General features: G+C 51.0%; 1 protein-coding gene across 7 annotated transcripts in view; it reads right to left on the bottom strand.

Moving 5' to 3' along the window:
* The window catches only part of Ccdc88c (coiled-coil domain containing 88C), a 116979-nt gene that overhangs the window by 73466 nt on the left and 27565 nt on the right, over positions 1-15948 (bottom strand). The window contains exon 1 of one of the 7 annotated variants that reach the window (XM_063241156.1): positions 2753-4181. The exons of 5 other annotated variants lie outside the window; for them this stretch is intronic. In XM_063241156.1, the coding sequence (XP_063097226.1) occupies positions 2753-2947 (195 nt within the window). In that variant the 5' untranslated portion in view covers positions 2948-4181. Of the gene's footprint in view, positions 1-2255; positions 2598-2752; positions 4182-15948 lie in introns of those variants that run through there. One more of the 7 variants, XM_063241160.1, reaches the window with a different exon arrangement.

Below are 15948 nucleotides of genomic sequence, written 5' to 3'. Positions count from 1 at the left end.
TGTTCTCTCTGCAGGTGGGAGAAATGTAGGGTCCTAGAAAAGATCTGAGGTAAAAAGATTTTATGCATGTACAGCAGAGGTTAGCTTTGATTTCCACTGGATACAGGGACTGCCTCGTCCAGAAAGATGATTTCATGAAAAATAAGAAACCTTTCTCTCCCACTTCAATGAAACTGTTCAGGAAGGTAAAAACACATGCAGCTGTTGAAGGCATGACCACAGAACCATCCTCCATGGGGTCTGTGCAGAAGCTGTGGCTGGAAGTCCATGAGGGAAATCCCAGAAAAGTTACAACACACACTCAGCAGAGGCGGCCAGGAGGAGGAGGGGGGCTGCTGGTTACCAAGGAGACCAGGATGATTCAGGCAGCAAAATCAATCTTCCACAAGAGACAAAATAAAACCGAAGACTGCTGCTGTTGACCTCTGCATACCCTCAGAGTCAAGTCTGAAAAGCAGACCCGTGAGTGATACCAGCTTTGCGTGAGCAGCCAGCAGAGTTTTGGGTCTGGTCGGGTTCGGATATTCAAAAGACACACACCCTGCGAGGCTTGCAGGGTGACAAGAGCTCCCAGTCTGGCTGGGAAACCAGGGAGGTCAACAGGTGCAGCACAGGACCCAGAGCTGCAAGGACTGTGAGTCTGGGCTGTGTGGAAAGCTTAGGAGCCTGAGAGAGAGGTGAAGGTCAGAGCCAGGAAGTGTCTTAACTGTGTAAGGTCAGCTGCAAGTCAAACCTTGATAAGCAAACCCCCCACTCTGCATCTCCCACCAGGCCGCGACTTACTCCCTGGCCCAGCTCAGCTAAAAGGCCAACCCCACATAGCACCTGACACCCAGTCACTGAGTTTCTCTCTCCACAACTCCTCATGCTTTATCTGCCCGCTTCTGAATACTCCACATTTCACCTGTCAATCAACTCTGTACTTAGTGGCAGCAAAAAGCTGTGCATAGTGACAGTTGGGGAAATTAGATAAAAAATATTCCTCAAAATTTATACTGCGCGTTAAGATTCTTAAAACCTTTTATGTGTAGGAAGCATCTTTTCTCCCTTCCATACTGACAAGAAACCAAGTCCTGAAACCAACTGCTTTGCTTTACCACAGTGAAGGCAGCTGTTTCCTCCGCTGAGTTACTTTCTGTGCTTTGAAACTGGGCAAAATCTGACACCACCTTTAAGATTCACAGGTTGTAGCTGTTAGCAAAACTTAAAGGCACTTCAAAATGGGAGGGGAAAAAACAGAGTAGTTTAAAATTTGCTTTATGATGTTCCATTAAAACCTGTGCGAGTAGAATAATGAATACAAACTTAAGGGAACTATTTCAAAGTGAATTTGCAATGCTGGTTTGAATACACTATGCTTTCTAGCTGTAAAATCCCAAATGTGATTTTTTACCAGCAAACTGCAAAACAAGGTTAATTCTGACTTCCTGTACTACAGAAATAACTACCAACAGGAAAGATCCCACGTGTATTCAAATACCCATTATGGCACTCTAAGAAAAGACATCTAGACCCCACAAGATCACCTCTAGAAACTGTACACAATACTAACTAGGGTGCAAGCAGGTGAAATGCATGGGGACCCCGAGACTTCTACAGCTGGTAGGAGTATCCATGACCTTTTGCATCCACTGCAGTAGCAATGCTCAGGCTGTCTCTCAAAGTCCCTCCATGACACAGCTCAAAACCTCCTACCCAAGTGGCTGTGGTGTGGCAGACTGCAGCAGCCCCATGGGGAGAACCACCAGTGTCTCGTGAGATCACGCCAGTTGGAACTTAGGGTGCTGGGAAACCAAGCAAGCAGCCTGCCTCCCTGTTAAGCAATAGAGAGCCTACGGGTGCACGGCTTAGAGTCAAACATCCCACTTCCCCTGTTCCCCATTAGCAAATGGGAGCCAGAGATCTGAGCATCTCTTGGGAGGTTGACCAAATGCAATATAGCAAATAAGGGAGATTTCCTTCTACCATCTTTCTGAAGGCAAATATTTTTACTACTGTCTTGCTTTATTCTGATTAATGGTACTGTTCTATTCAATATTCTGTTTTGGTAAGTTCTATAATGTTCTGTACTTCATTTTATTTTGCTATATGTAACTGAAAGAACAACTATTGTGATGATAACGACATATACTGTGATACCTATTGCTGTTATCCCGGTCACCTGCTGTGATTTCACTACACTGTCTCAACTGGCTTTGTTCTGTCTTGTTCTGTTGTATTTTACTACCTTCAAAAAAAAAAAAAAAACCTCTTACCTGGTTTTGGTCAACAGGGAACCTTGAACATACTTCAATGTGGCATTGGCGATCAACTGACCAACCAACGCAGCTACCCTTAAACTTCCTACACAGAAACACCCTACCCCAGAGAGGTTCATTCTCTTCTCCCAACATTCCCAGGACAGCCATCAACAGCACACCGAGTCAGGGCACCTGCAGCTCAGTGTTGGTAACAGGTTTCATGGCACAATCCACGGCAAAGGTGAGCTTGTCCAGTGCATGCTCTCTCCCTATGGCCAAAACCAAGGCTTCTTCTGCAGTTGACGTCGGACACCCACAGGACTCACAACATTCACAGCCTGCCACCCCAGTCTAACCAACCCCCACATCCCACAGTGTCACCCCTCCTGAGGACAGCAGGTTCTTGACCCCAAAACCAAGAGCCACAGTCATCTCTCCTTTCTGGGAACAGAATGGTCAGCTGCATGATTTTCTAAATTAGCTCCTGAGAGGAAAGATAAGTGATAGTTTACCTTGGCCACCTGCTCAAAGCCTGGCATAGGAGACCAACTATTTAATTCCACCTGTACAGGGGCCCCTCCAGCTCCCCTGCAGCCCTTCCAGTGGGGCAGGGGCCCTGGGAAAATCAGCGGGTAATGAAGTGCTTTCTTATTAAGAGGCTGCCACAGAAAGCTGCCGATAGACTCAATCCATCTGTTCCGCCTCATCTCAATTAATCTGGGGATCCCTAGGGCCTGAAACAAGCTCCAACTGCATAAACCTGGAAGCAATGGCCTCCCTAAATAGGCCACACTGGGTCTCAGCGCCCAGCAATTTAGAAGTCTGTCCAAGGTTATGAAATCCCCAGAAAACTCCCTCCCTGGAACACTTCCTAGCTGCCTGTCCTACTGGCTGTGTTCACAGAAACAAACAGGCCAATTCTTTGTTCACAGAAAGGAAAGACAAATGTTTCCTCTGAGCTGAGATGAGTGAGAACTGGGGGGAAGCTGCACCTGGAAACTTCAAGGCCGCCTTTACCTTGAACCCAAGGGGAGTACAGCATTTCTCTGTGCCTTTGGAGCCCCAGTGCCGGCTCCGATAGGCAACAAGTACCACAGGTCCAGGAAGAATCCAGGGGAACAACAGGAACAGGCCTCCCAGGGCACCAGGAACCCCGGGAACATCTGCCCATGTGATGCTCAGGTCTGCTCGGTGCGCTGAGCTCTTATCCAGTGGCAGCCAGCACCTTGCTTGGAGCCTCTCAACCAAGGATCATGGCAAGAGTGAGGGGAGCAGCCCAGAGGCAGAGGCCAGGCACAGCAGGGTGTGTGTCCTCCGAAAAGACCAATGTCAGCAGGGACACTGTCAGACGCACAGATCCCAGGTTGGGCCAGTAGGGAGTCACTCATGGTGCACACAGCCCGGCCAACAGCAGGGCTCAGTGGGGAAGGAAGCACCTCCGAGTCACCCCTGCTGCCTGGGCTGGGGGAGCCTGGTCTCCTGAGACTTTTGCCACAGAAACCTGCCCTCTATGATCCATGGCATCTCCTGGAACCCACGACAGGGAGGGCGACATTCTGAGTACACTAGGGCCACTGAGACTAAGGATTGGGCTAGGAGATGGGCAGGGAAGGAGGACTAAGAGGATCCCACCCTCAAGCTAAGCTTCAAGATCTGGGTGACCCTGTCCTCTGCACCCACCTGGGTAACTCCTCCAGGATAAAGCCCCTCAGTCAGTGCTGAGGTTGATATGAGGAGCCCAATTTCACGGCTGTGATGCATCTGACTACTATGGCTCAGTCATTGTAGAATCTCTTTGCGCTTTTAGGAAAGATTATATAGCTCTTGAAAGACCCTCATTAGTTCTTTCCAAGGTGAGTTGTTATAAAAACAATGAGCCTGACCTCTGAATCTCCCTTGCTTCCTTTCCTGTCACACAACCTCTTCTCCATGTGCTCCTGTCACTTGACTCAAGGCCGTCAGCAGAGGCCAGATTCATAGGACTGCCCAACCTTGGTCCTCAGCCTCAAAAAACATGAGCTAAACAGACCCCTTTTCTCCACAAAATACCCAGCCTCTGGTTATTTTGTCACAACAGAAAACAGACAAATACAGGAGCAGGTGTCCCTGACATGACTTGGAAAGAATGAGCAGATGCAGAGCAGGCTGACACGCAGATGTGTGGGCTGAGCTGGGGCCAGGGGAGGTAAAAAGAGTAAGAAGTGAGAATCAGAAGGCGGCCTCCTCTATGCGTCTCTTAATGCAAATGCTAGGCTCACCCATTCCCTCCACAGTCCCCAGGTGCCAAGTGAGAACCAGATGCACACATCACCTCTGCTCAGGGAGTGTCCCCTCTGTAACTGCAGTGACTGGAGCCCACTGTGCCGGCTGCACCACTGACCTGTCACTGCCGGGCCTCAGCCTCAGCCCCTGCCAAGTGGCCAGGTGGGCATGCATCATGCCCCCCACAGGCGACCAGGCACCATGCCTGGCACGTGACCGGGCCCCAGCAAGTGCTGGCAGGACCTGAGCGCCATTCCCCTTGTGCTCAGGAGCCATGCATGCCTTTCTCTCCTGCAGCTCCATGATGGGCAAAGGCAGAGTTCGCAGCCCAGACAGTGAAGTGCACAAAGGAAGACAAGGAGCAGCTACTTGTGTAGGCCTTGGGGTCCATTCCAGAGGCCCCGGGACACAGAAATCCTCCTGCACCCCTTTTCTTCTCTGTGACCCTGGGGCCAGCACGAAAGAGGAAGGCCTGAGCAGGGCCATCTACTGGCCCTTTTTCGTCTTCTCCCTGGGAGCACTGGAAACACACACACATGTGCATCTACTTGCTGCACCATAAGGAGTTGTTTCTGCTCCCCGAGGCTCACTGACACAGAACTCACACTGAGGACCCTGCAGCCATCTGAGCTCAGAGGCGAGCGAGCAGGCACGGCTGACTGCTGACGGCTGCCTGGCACTGGCACTGACTCTGTGCCTGGGTAAATGAATGGCAAAGACTGGAGAGAAGCAGGGAGCGCTGCAGGACGCAGAGGGAGGGCAAGGGCTCTGTCCTCCAGGTGGCTGAGAGCAGGGCTGGGAGATGGCCCAGCAGGCACACCCTGCACACGGCCCACTCCTCACAGAGACAGCGTCTGCAGCAAGACGGCAGACTTCTTCCACAGACCAGGAAACCGGTCCATCTCCAAGAACTTCCTCTGATTCTCTAGGAGGAAACTAGGAAAGCAACTCAAGGCACACCTGAAAAACTGGAGAAGAGGAAGGTGAAGAGATGACAAGCTTCCTGAGTAACTATTTCAGCAGGAAGTGAAATCTTACAGACGTTTATCAACTTCAGAGGCCTCCAGCCAGGCTGCGGGAATGAGAAGGGGTTGGTGGTGACTCAACAGCCAGCCTGTCCTCTGTCCTACATCCATCCGCCAGCCCTACCTAGAGCCTCCTCCCACCCTTCTGTGGACAATAACCACGTCCCTGTCCAGCAGCTCCAAACCCCTCCTTTACCCCTGCCTGAGTGTAACCTCCTTTCTCTCACTGCGAACTGTTTTGGTCTGTATCTAGATGTCTCTTCTTTAAAGCCTCATACAGCCTTAGATGGGGCTTTTCAGAGCTGGCTGAGTCTAGAGTGTGCGATGCTGGGATTAAGGGTATGATTACTAAATCAGTCCACTGTTTGGATTGGCACTGCCCTAGACCCGTAAGTCTAGATATTATATAAAAGAGGCAGAAAGAAGCTGGTTTTTGCTACCTTCCACTGCCATGAACTGGTACCCCTCTGCCATGTGCCATCCTGCCTTGGAGCCAGCCAGGTATGGACTGAAACTGCTACAAACTGTGAGCTAAATAAACCTTTCCTCCCTTAACTTTGGGCATCAGGTATTTTGTCTCAGCAACAAGAAAAGTAACTAAGTCAGGAGCTCAGGTTCCCAGGGCAGATGCTATGGTAAATTCACCTGCTGGGCCACAGCAGACACCCACCAACTGCTGCCTAAACAGAACTGGCTGTTGGGAAAAAGATCTTGTGAGAAGAGAGGCCTCAGAACCTCAAACTAAACATAGCTGGCCTATCTACCCTACAGAGAATGCTATTTTGAAGAATGACAAATTAAAGGATCTAATAAGCCAGAAGCTGAGCCAATTTGTATTACCGCATTTAGTCTTAACTCTGCCAGGCAGAATTAGTGAGGTTACGAGCCACCTGCTAATGCAGGGTCCATTCAATCCATAGATACTTCTGATAGCTCAGGACCCTGTAATAAATGAGGGACGTGAAGTGGTGAACAAATATATGGCATGTGTATGTGCCAGGAAGTCCTAAGTGAGTGAACAGAAAATAAAGCTGAGAAGACAAAGCCAAACTTTCAAGATGATCATGATGAACACAAAGCCATCACAGGTTAAAGAGGGCCCTGGATGAAATGAGAATAGATATGAGTGCAGGTTGTAGTTGCAGAATTACAGCGTTCCAGGCACAGAAGGGAGCAGGGAGCAGGTGGGAAGGATCTGCACCTGAACAGGATGTAGGTATGGTGGCCCACGTGTTTCCAGCAGTCTAACAGTGTCTCTGTGACCTTTCTGCCACCCGAAGGGCACAAGAAGCTCTCCTGAAAGCAGGGGTTAAATGAAAGTTTAAGCCTCGGTTCCAGCCACAGGGAGCTCGGACAGCGGCTCCACAGAGTGCACCTGGAAACGATTCTGAGGCAAGGTCTGTGCTCAGAGGCAGAGTGCAAGGATGGACTGGTGAGGCCTGTCTGAGATAGAAAATAAGATATGGTGGCATGTGCTTATGGAACCTGACGTGACAGGCACAGTAAAGCAAATATAGTACCAAACACCAAGGAGATATGGGCGAGACAGGTAAGTCCCTACTCTGGGTACCAAGCTATGGACTCACCTTCCACTACATCAGCCTTACTTTCCAGGATGAAGCCAGACTACCCCACTCCCAGCAGCTTTCAGGGCCTGGCACGCAGGAGGCCCAGCCACCGTCGGATGAGCTGACCAAAGGGTCCAAACCTCAGGATTAGTGTGCAAGTCTGACCAAGGTCTGATGGTGCATCCTGTGCCCAACGAGAGCAGGGTGAGTCTGTGCCTCCCCAGCACGGCAGCAAGTGAACTTCTCCAGCCAAACAAGACTCAAAGACTCCACTTTGCACTCTAGCTAAGCACCCACTGTGCGCCAGGCTCTGGTCCAACACACTGCAGTCTGCACACTTCAGGCCATGTTCAGCAGGGCCAGAACTGTCACTGTGCCAACGGTACAGGGGAATAGACTTGAGATGAGGACAATGAGGACTCACGAACTGGCACTGCAAATCTCCATCTTCCATCCCTGCCTTCCTGGTGTGCTTGATAAAAGAGGATTGAACACAGTGAGCCACCAGCTCACTGTGAGCAGCCCAAATGTGTAGATAGACCCAAGGAGTTGGCAGGTGGAGAGCGCCCCAAAAGTGTAGCGGCCAGGAAAGGCCTTGCAAAGGTCGCTGGTCACTCACAGCCGATGCTCCGAGGAGAGACAGATGATAAGCATGCCTGGCCTCCCACACACACTGAGTACAGCCTGTGTTTCCAGAGCTCCCCACTCTAAGCTGATTCTCAGAGTAGTAGCACATCAAGCTCAGGGTGGAGCTCTCTGTCAGCATCTGCCTTCCTAACATCAATCCCTGTCTTCTGAGCTTTACACAATGCCTTACTCCTCCCGCCCTCTTTGTGGTACCAGGGAGTGAACCCAAGATCTTTGCACTGAGCTACATCTCCAGCCCTGCCTTTTTTTTGAGACATGGTCTTGGTAATACCCAAGTTGCCCAGACTGGGCTCAAATTTGCAACCTTCCTGCCTCAACCTTCCACACACTGCAATTACAGGTGTACACCACCACACCCCCTCATTCTTGTCTTCTTTCATTCAGCCAGGACTTGCTGAGCACTGATCAGTTCGAGGCCTTGCAGTAGGAGCCAGAATCTTTGTTCCCTGGGGGCTCAGAGGGAGCTCACAGTTTTATCATCTGGCAAGCAGAATCAGGAATGAAGGCCTGGTAGGCCACTGCGGGAGAAGGTTCTGTATGGAAGAGGAAGGAGTGCAGGAGGCCAGCGCTGGTCACCCTGGTCACCCTGACACCTCCCAGCAGGAAGCAGGGAAGAGACTCACAGAAGCATGGGCGGTGTTTTTCCCAGACAAGTGTCTCCCACTGCTACAGGGTCTGCTCAGTCCCCAGGAGGCCGCCAACAGATGTCCCAGGTAGGAAGGGACTTTGTCCAACAGTCACACTGCTGAGGTGCTCACAGCCCCAAGGTCAGCATCCCAAAGTGACCTCAGCTGCTCTGCTTCCCAGCGCCAGTCAAGACAGCTCAACACTACCCTATGTCCATGGAGACACTGTTCCCTGAGAGGATGGAAGGTAACATCAATAAAAGCCATGACTGAGCACCCCCACCTGTGCAGACCAGCTCACCCCACCTCTGACTGTCCATCCTGGGCTCTCTCTAGGGAGGAGAGGGACAGTGGCAAGAGGGCTAGCAGCACAAGGCCAGGAAAGGCGGAGTGTCCTGGGAACCCAGCAGCGCATGCCTGTGTGGCGACACCAGGCTCAGGCAGCTCAGACAAATTTTTCTCCCGAAGTGGAGCTCTGTCCTCACAGACTGTTGCTGTGGAGGTGACAGTTCATGCTGGAGCACAGAGGGACACTTTGTGTTAAAAGAGTAGCAAGCAGATGAGATTGTTACCTCACTCAATCAGTGAGCAAGAGACATTTAGGGCTCAAGTGACATGCCAGGTCACCCAAGAGTAGGTAGAACATGGGATCTAAGATCCTGGGACTTCCAGTCTCTCGCTAAAAAGAAATGATCTGAAAAAGTCCAAAAGTCAACTCAAGATTCTGCTGCCTTTTAAACCCTCAGAATTCAAAGTATAATCATTACATATCCAGCAAGGCTAAGCATCATGGGTGGTTTGGGAGGCTACATGAGCCATCACTGAGAACTATGCTCAGCTGTGAGCCACAAAGACCTAAAAACAACTTACACGAGATTCCAGTTTAGGAGAAGCCAGGCACACCAAAGCCGCTGTGAGAGCCCCGCTTCAAGTGCTGGGTGCCGAGCTCTTTGCTCTTTCCAGCTAGTCGTCCCGCTGTGGAGATGGAGCCCCAGGCCTCTTCCTGGACTGCAGGCAGCAGCAGGAGGAAGGGAAGAGGCACGGCTGCCAAGTCCTAGGAAGGCTTCCCAGAAAGAGGGGCAGCCCGACTACTCACACCTTGCCTCGGGGCCTGCATGGGTGCAGGGAGGCTGGGGTTGGATGGGAAAAGCAGGGTGGACACAAGACTAGGCAATGTCCTCTGCTTCCAAGGAGAAGCCAGAGCCTGACCTCTGACCTTGAGGGGATTAGCATCTTGTAAGACAGACACACGCACACATATGGAAACAGTCAGCAGGTGAGGCCATTTATAACCAACGCACTAATTGTGTGACACAGATAGGAAACACACAGTTAAAGAAAAATAAAGCCATAAGCAGGCTGAGGTCGCAACAGCCAGCAGGTGTGATGGCGTAGGGGGACCTGAGATGGACGGACAGGTGGTGACTGGACAGGAGCAGGGGAGGGTAACTATGGAAACTCAGACTCCACCCCGACTCCCAGCCAGCTGGGCCATCACAGCCTTTGCTAAATCCTCCCAGGGGAGGGAAATGTTGGGCCTGGTACGCACAAAACCGGGTTAATTACTGAGCATAATCCTTGGATCCTGACACTCACCTTTGGTCCACATGAGGCCCGTTTTCATTTGAACCACTTTCTGCAATGTAATAACCACCTGCAAACCCTCCACCCAAAACAGAGGCCAAGACCCTGACAGCAGCCCATATTTAACCAGATGGCCACTACCCCCGCCTCCTCCCACCAGATACCATGACCCACCTCCAAAGCACACCGCCCTGCCCGCTTTTTCATATAGTTTCACTGTATCTGTGAGTATTCCTAGACAGTAAATTGGTCTGAGTTCTTTTAACCTTAGAACAAAGGAGTCGTGCTGTATGGGATGTGTGGGAGCACACCATTTTTACCTAATATTTATGTATGGCTAGAATTCATCTACAGCACTGCATGCTACTGTAGTTAATCTGCTTGGACAGCTGGATAATATTCCATTGTGTAGTCGTGTCTTAGTGTATTCACCCTCTCTCCACTGACGGGCATCTGGGCCGTGTCCAGGTTTTGTTACTACACATACAAGTGCAGAGAACATTCTTCCACCAGTCTCCCAGCACCCGCATGCCAGCGTTTCTCTCGGGTTGGCACCTGGGGGCAACATGAGCTGGGCTACTGGGTATGTGTGCACTGAGCTTCAGGCGTGAATGCCAGCCTGTTTCTCCAGCGTGCACACCAGTAGCAGAGAAACAGCAGCAAACACTTGTGACGCACTGGCTTGGTCCTTCCAAAACCCCTTATGCCAGGGGAGCACACAAACCCACCATGACCGAGCATGACAGACTCACCCTCAGAAGAGCAGGGTGTGGACCTCCCCTACAATCTGACTCTAAAACTCATCCACATGCCCTCTGGACAAGGCAAGAAGCTCTAGGTGCTCCTCAAGAGGGAGCAGCTCTTCCAAGAGACGACGATGCTGCTGTCAGAGGGTTATGCCAAGGGTGGACAGCTCCACAGGGTCAAGTGCGGAATCAAAACAGATACTCCCAGACCAGTCTGTGCGGGATCAGGTTCCCCAGGGTGACCTAGGAATAGGCCCACAGATGTACAAAGAGGAGTCTGACTATTTGGCATGGCCAGTGTTGCTCACCCTTTGCCCTGAGGGCCCTGACTCCAGCATGTCCTCACAGCAAGCCCCAGAGCAGGAGGGTGACAGGGGACTCCAAAGAATGGCCTCCAGCTGGAGCCAACTCCACCCTCCAGCCTGGCACCTGCTCTCCTTGCTGGATGTGGGCACACAGCTCCAGACAGCTGGCAGCCACGGCCTCACAAGGCCAGGCCTGGCACCTATCCCCATCACTGGGCCTCCGACTGGTGTTTCTTACTCAGCCTGATGCCCAGGGAGTCTGTCTGAAGCCAATGAGAACTATCTGAACTCTGGGACACTTAGCTCCTGGGTAAGGGGTCTCCCCTGAGAACAGAAGAACATTTCAGTCAAGGCAAAAAGGATGGGGCTGAATACAGTCATTGTTCAGCTATAATACAGGATGTGATTTCAAAACGGGGTGCCACTATTGGGGAGCAGACAACCAACCCCACAGTGAGGAAGCAATGCCACCCTGCTGGTGGGATCCTACAAGGATGCTTCTCCTGGAGCCTCACTTTCCAGCTTCCGGGGTGCACTCTGGAGACAGTCTTTACACACAGTTGCTGAACAAATGTTTGCCCAATAAAAACAAACTATACATTTATGCTGGCAATCCCGGGGTGGCTGGACACCATGTGAATTTTTAGAAAGCATTCATTACATAAAGGGACTAGGGGAAGAGGCAAAGGTATAGAACAGAGAGCAGTGGGAGTCAGACCTGCACCTCTAACAGATAAATCAGTACAATAAACCAAAAAAAAGCTTCTAGGGGGATGTTAGGCACTTTACTAACATTTTCATTGTGAAAAATCGCAAATGTGAACAAAAAGAACAACAAGGTACAATTAGACCCCTGCTGCACCCAATGAGGAACAGGAGTTGCTTCATCCACTTTTTCCCTATATTATAAAACAAACCATTTTAAAGCAAATACCAACCTTGTGTCATTCCCTTTCTCCACCAGCATATACTTCCGAAGAGTACTGGCACTTTCTTACATGACCACAATTGCATGCCTTAAAAAAATATTCCCCTCAGTGTGCTTCGTAAAATGAAGGCCTCTCTTATGTGTTTGGAGGCCTGAAGGCCTCTCTTACGTGTTTGGAGGCCCGCCCAGAAGTGAGGGGGCGGGGTGCAGGAGAGGCAGAGCAAGGGTACAGCCTGTGGAAGTACAAGGGTACTTCCACTGCCTAGGGAAGCCTGAGGGACTGCTATGACCTACACACCCCTTGCAGGTTGTTTTGTCCCTGCTGTGACCAAAAGATGAAGCCCACCCATTCCAAGCAAGGGCGCCGGAACACTGCTGGTGGAAAAAAAGCAAGCACCTCTTCCAGGCCGAGCTGACTCCCTGTCCCACGCGGAAGACGAGCTACGAAGTGGGATGTGAAGCGGCGTGTGCCTGCATCGCCCGCAGTGCACTGCCCAGAGAAGCACCAGGTGGCCAGCAGGCAGGGGCAAGGCTTTTCCCACAGGTCTCTGAGTCTCCAGTCCCTCTGCCTGGCGTCCCGGGGCTATGAGCCACTGGATGAGGGGGACAAACTCCAACATGCAAAACAACTAGAGCACAGAGCACTGAGTTTGCAGCAGGTGTAACCCACCACCGGCAAACACTTCACCTTTTGGGCACAGATTTTCCCTTTGATGTAAAAAACCGAACAGATTTTAAAGCAAAATGGAGCATCTCACGTCATTCTACCCCTCCATCAATTACATCTCCAAAGAACATTGGCATTTTCTTACAAGACCAAAATTATATACTTTAAAATTGTTTCTCCCGCGTGCTTCATAAAATGAGGGCCTCTGCATGTGTCTGAGGCCCTCGAGGTTGTACATTTTTCCTGCTATTGAAGGAAAGCACTTTAAAATCCGGCACATGAAGGGACTGCCTGCGGCAGCTGCGTTTACAGCTTTCTACCCAGGTTCCCCGGGTGGCTGCAACATGCCTGGAGGGGACAGGAGGAAGGTCTTCTACCCCAGTGGGGCTCTCCGGAAGACCCAGGCTTGCCTCTGAAATTGGAGCCAGTCTCCCCGCCTCCTTTCATGGTGCATTTTCTAAACAGCCCATTTCATCAGGGTCAGTCTGATATTCTGCCCTGTGTTTAACACGCTGTCTTCTCACTAGCAAGGAGAAGGATCACTAAGGGCCCCTTCTGCTTTAATTTTTAATCAGCAGCACATACCGATTACATTCATCGTGGGGAGTTGGTACAGGCCCGTAACACAGCTTTTTTAAATCTCCCCTTCCCATTTGGAAAAGATCTATCACCCTTTTTCTAATTATCTATCTATTTTGCTCTTTAAATTATTTATACTTTGGATTTCTCAGAGAAATCACGTGATAGTTAAGCCTGTGTCTGATTTATTTTACTTAACATTGTCTCATGGTACATCCATTTTCCTACAAATAACTCTAATTTATCCTGCTTTTATACCAAGGCCTTTTGTTACCTTTTAATTTGAGGACAAGGTCTCACTAAGTCACCTGGGCTGGACTCTTTAACTTGCAAACCTACTGCCTTGGCCTCCAAGAATGCTAGGATCATAAGCATGTACCATGACACCTGTATAAATTATTCTTTAGTGCTAGACAGTAGAGAGAGTACTAAGTTAGGGTCAGCAGCTTTGGATTCTACATTCAGACCCACTATTAAACACAAAAATGAGCCACAAGTTCTGTGGACCTCAATTTCTCACAAAAAGACAAGCCACATAACGTGCAGAAAACTACTGTCCTATTGCCTCTGTGACAGACATCACTAAACAATTACACATTTTCCCCCCAAAGATCAAGGTTGAAAGCTCATAACCCAGCCACAACTAATCAATCTATACCCAGTCACTCCCAGGATGAGATGGTCTCTAAGGACTGCACAACACGGCAGGCACAGGATAAGCACTAAGAAGGAACACAGGGAGCCCTGCCCAGGCATTGGCAATCTGGACTCTAGTTGTTGGGAACAGCAAATGAAGGCCCTGACTAGGACATTCATTCTCAAGCTCAGTCTCTACCGAGTTCTGGGCTCCTCCGGTCTCAGGGCTGACACAGTGGAACCAGCCAGCAGGGAGGAGAAAGGACTTGGAGAGGAGGGAAACACCCAAGCACAAGACTGGGGGTGAGATTCCAGCTGATTCCAGCCTGAGATGCAGGCACATATGCCAAGGGCACCCTAGGGTCCCTCGGGCTATGTGGCCTCCTACAGAAAATTCAAGGCAGACTACAGCAGGCACAGGCTCAATCACAACCTATAAACCCAACCCATGTGCTAGTTTTTTGTTTCATTTTTATTTTCATTTTTGCAGTGCTGGGGATCAAACCCAGGGCCTCACACATGCTGGACAAGTATTCACCGCTGTGACACCCTACTCCACCTTCACTCAGGGCACATGGTAGAGCCTCTCTGGGCACAGGCCCCAGAAATCCATCAGCCCTGGGCTGCAACCTCTGTCCTAGTCTGGGAGGCGGCACCGGACGTCAGAATCCTCCCCCAGGAGGCAGCCCTGGGCCTGACTTCGCCGGAATTCACTCTCCTATAGCACCACAGAGGCCACAGTGGTTCCTCCCACCTGGCAGCCTCCTCTTCAAAGCAGGAGGAGGGTCCTGAGCTCCAGCCACCCCTCCTCAGCACCTTTCAGCCCAGAGCCTCTGCAGACTTGGAGCCGGAGAAGCTGCTCTGCTCCAGGGGGTCGCTCCTTAGAGTCTGGGCTCTGCTAGGCACAGAGCAGCTTATCCCCAGGCTGGCCGGACTCCAGTGGGGAATCCGGTGAGGACACAGGGGCCCAGAAGGGCCAAGCATGACTGGCTTTGTTTCTGCCCAACAGCGCAGCTTTGATCCAGCACTCCAGCCCCCCAGTGCCCTGGAAGGGGGGCTCCTCCCTCATTCTGCTGGGGCACTGGAGTGTAGAGGAGGCAGGGGGCAAGGACAGAGGCAAGTAGGGAGGAGCCTGGGGCACTCTGCCTACTCAGAGGTAACTTATTAAGCTGCCCATCCTTCCTGGCTGAGGATATTCCGCCAGGCTATCAGTTTACTTTGCAAAACCAGTTCTCCCCCCTTGAAGAACAGTGTGCAGCTTGGTGAATGGCCGGCGGGAAACCAAACACTCCTGGGAACAGCTCCCTTCTTAGGGAAATGAAGGCTGGGCTGGGAAAAGACACAAGTGCTGTTGCAGGTTATAAACCATTTTATTGTCGGATGCATGCTGGGACAGGGAGCCTGGTCTCCCATGGCGAGGACTCAACACTGTAATGTGATAGCATCAAAAGAGATGAGGCCTATTCTTCTCACTGGAAGACAGAAACAAATTTATCTACCGTTAACTTTTCTAGGGATAGTGATGCAGGAAACTGCAGAAAGGCATAGCCCCTTTATTTCTGTGCCCTGCACGAGGAGCCAGCCTTCAGGGTACTATGCCTGGGTACCAGGCACACTGGGCCTCCTGGAAGCAGCCTAAAGGTTTCAGATTGTCCCCGAGGGGATGGGTGCATCCAATAAGACTGAAGAGAAAGAGTGAACTCATCAGAATCAAAGCCAGGATATCACCCAGTTCTTCTCAGGATCAGAGGTTATGATTTGCATGGCCACATATTGGAAGGGGTGGCCTGCAGATCCCCCACTACACACCTTAACCACCCCAGGGCTCCCCACACTTGAGGCTTCTCCATGGAACAGATGCAACTGGTAAACTGGCCACGGAGGGATAACAAGCCACCACTCTCGGCCTTGAGTCTTTACTTTCCTCCCAACCCAGTCATAGACAGCCCAGGAAGGTCCCAGTCCCATTGGGGCACCCTTGGTCACCAAAGCAGCCCAGGGAAGGATGCCTGGCTGCATCCGGAGCCATCCTAAAGCCTGTTCCTCAATCCACAGCCTGGGGGTGGCTCTTAGATCACAAGCTGCCCCACATCAAAGGGCAATACAATTTCTACCCTCGAGAGAAGACAAACTC

This window comes from Cavia porcellus, unplaced genomic scaffold (genome assembly GCF_034190915.1).
Source record: "Cavia porcellus strain 051 isolate PalLab524CR breed Dunkin Hartley unplaced genomic scaffold, mCavPor4.1 scaffold_31, whole genome shotgun sequence".
In the NCBI taxonomy this organism is placed as follows: Eukaryota; Metazoa; Chordata; class Mammalia; order Rodentia; family Caviidae; genus Cavia; species Cavia porcellus.
Note: the sequence above shows the minus strand (reverse complement) of the source record. Positions and strands in the feature narration are given on the sequence as shown.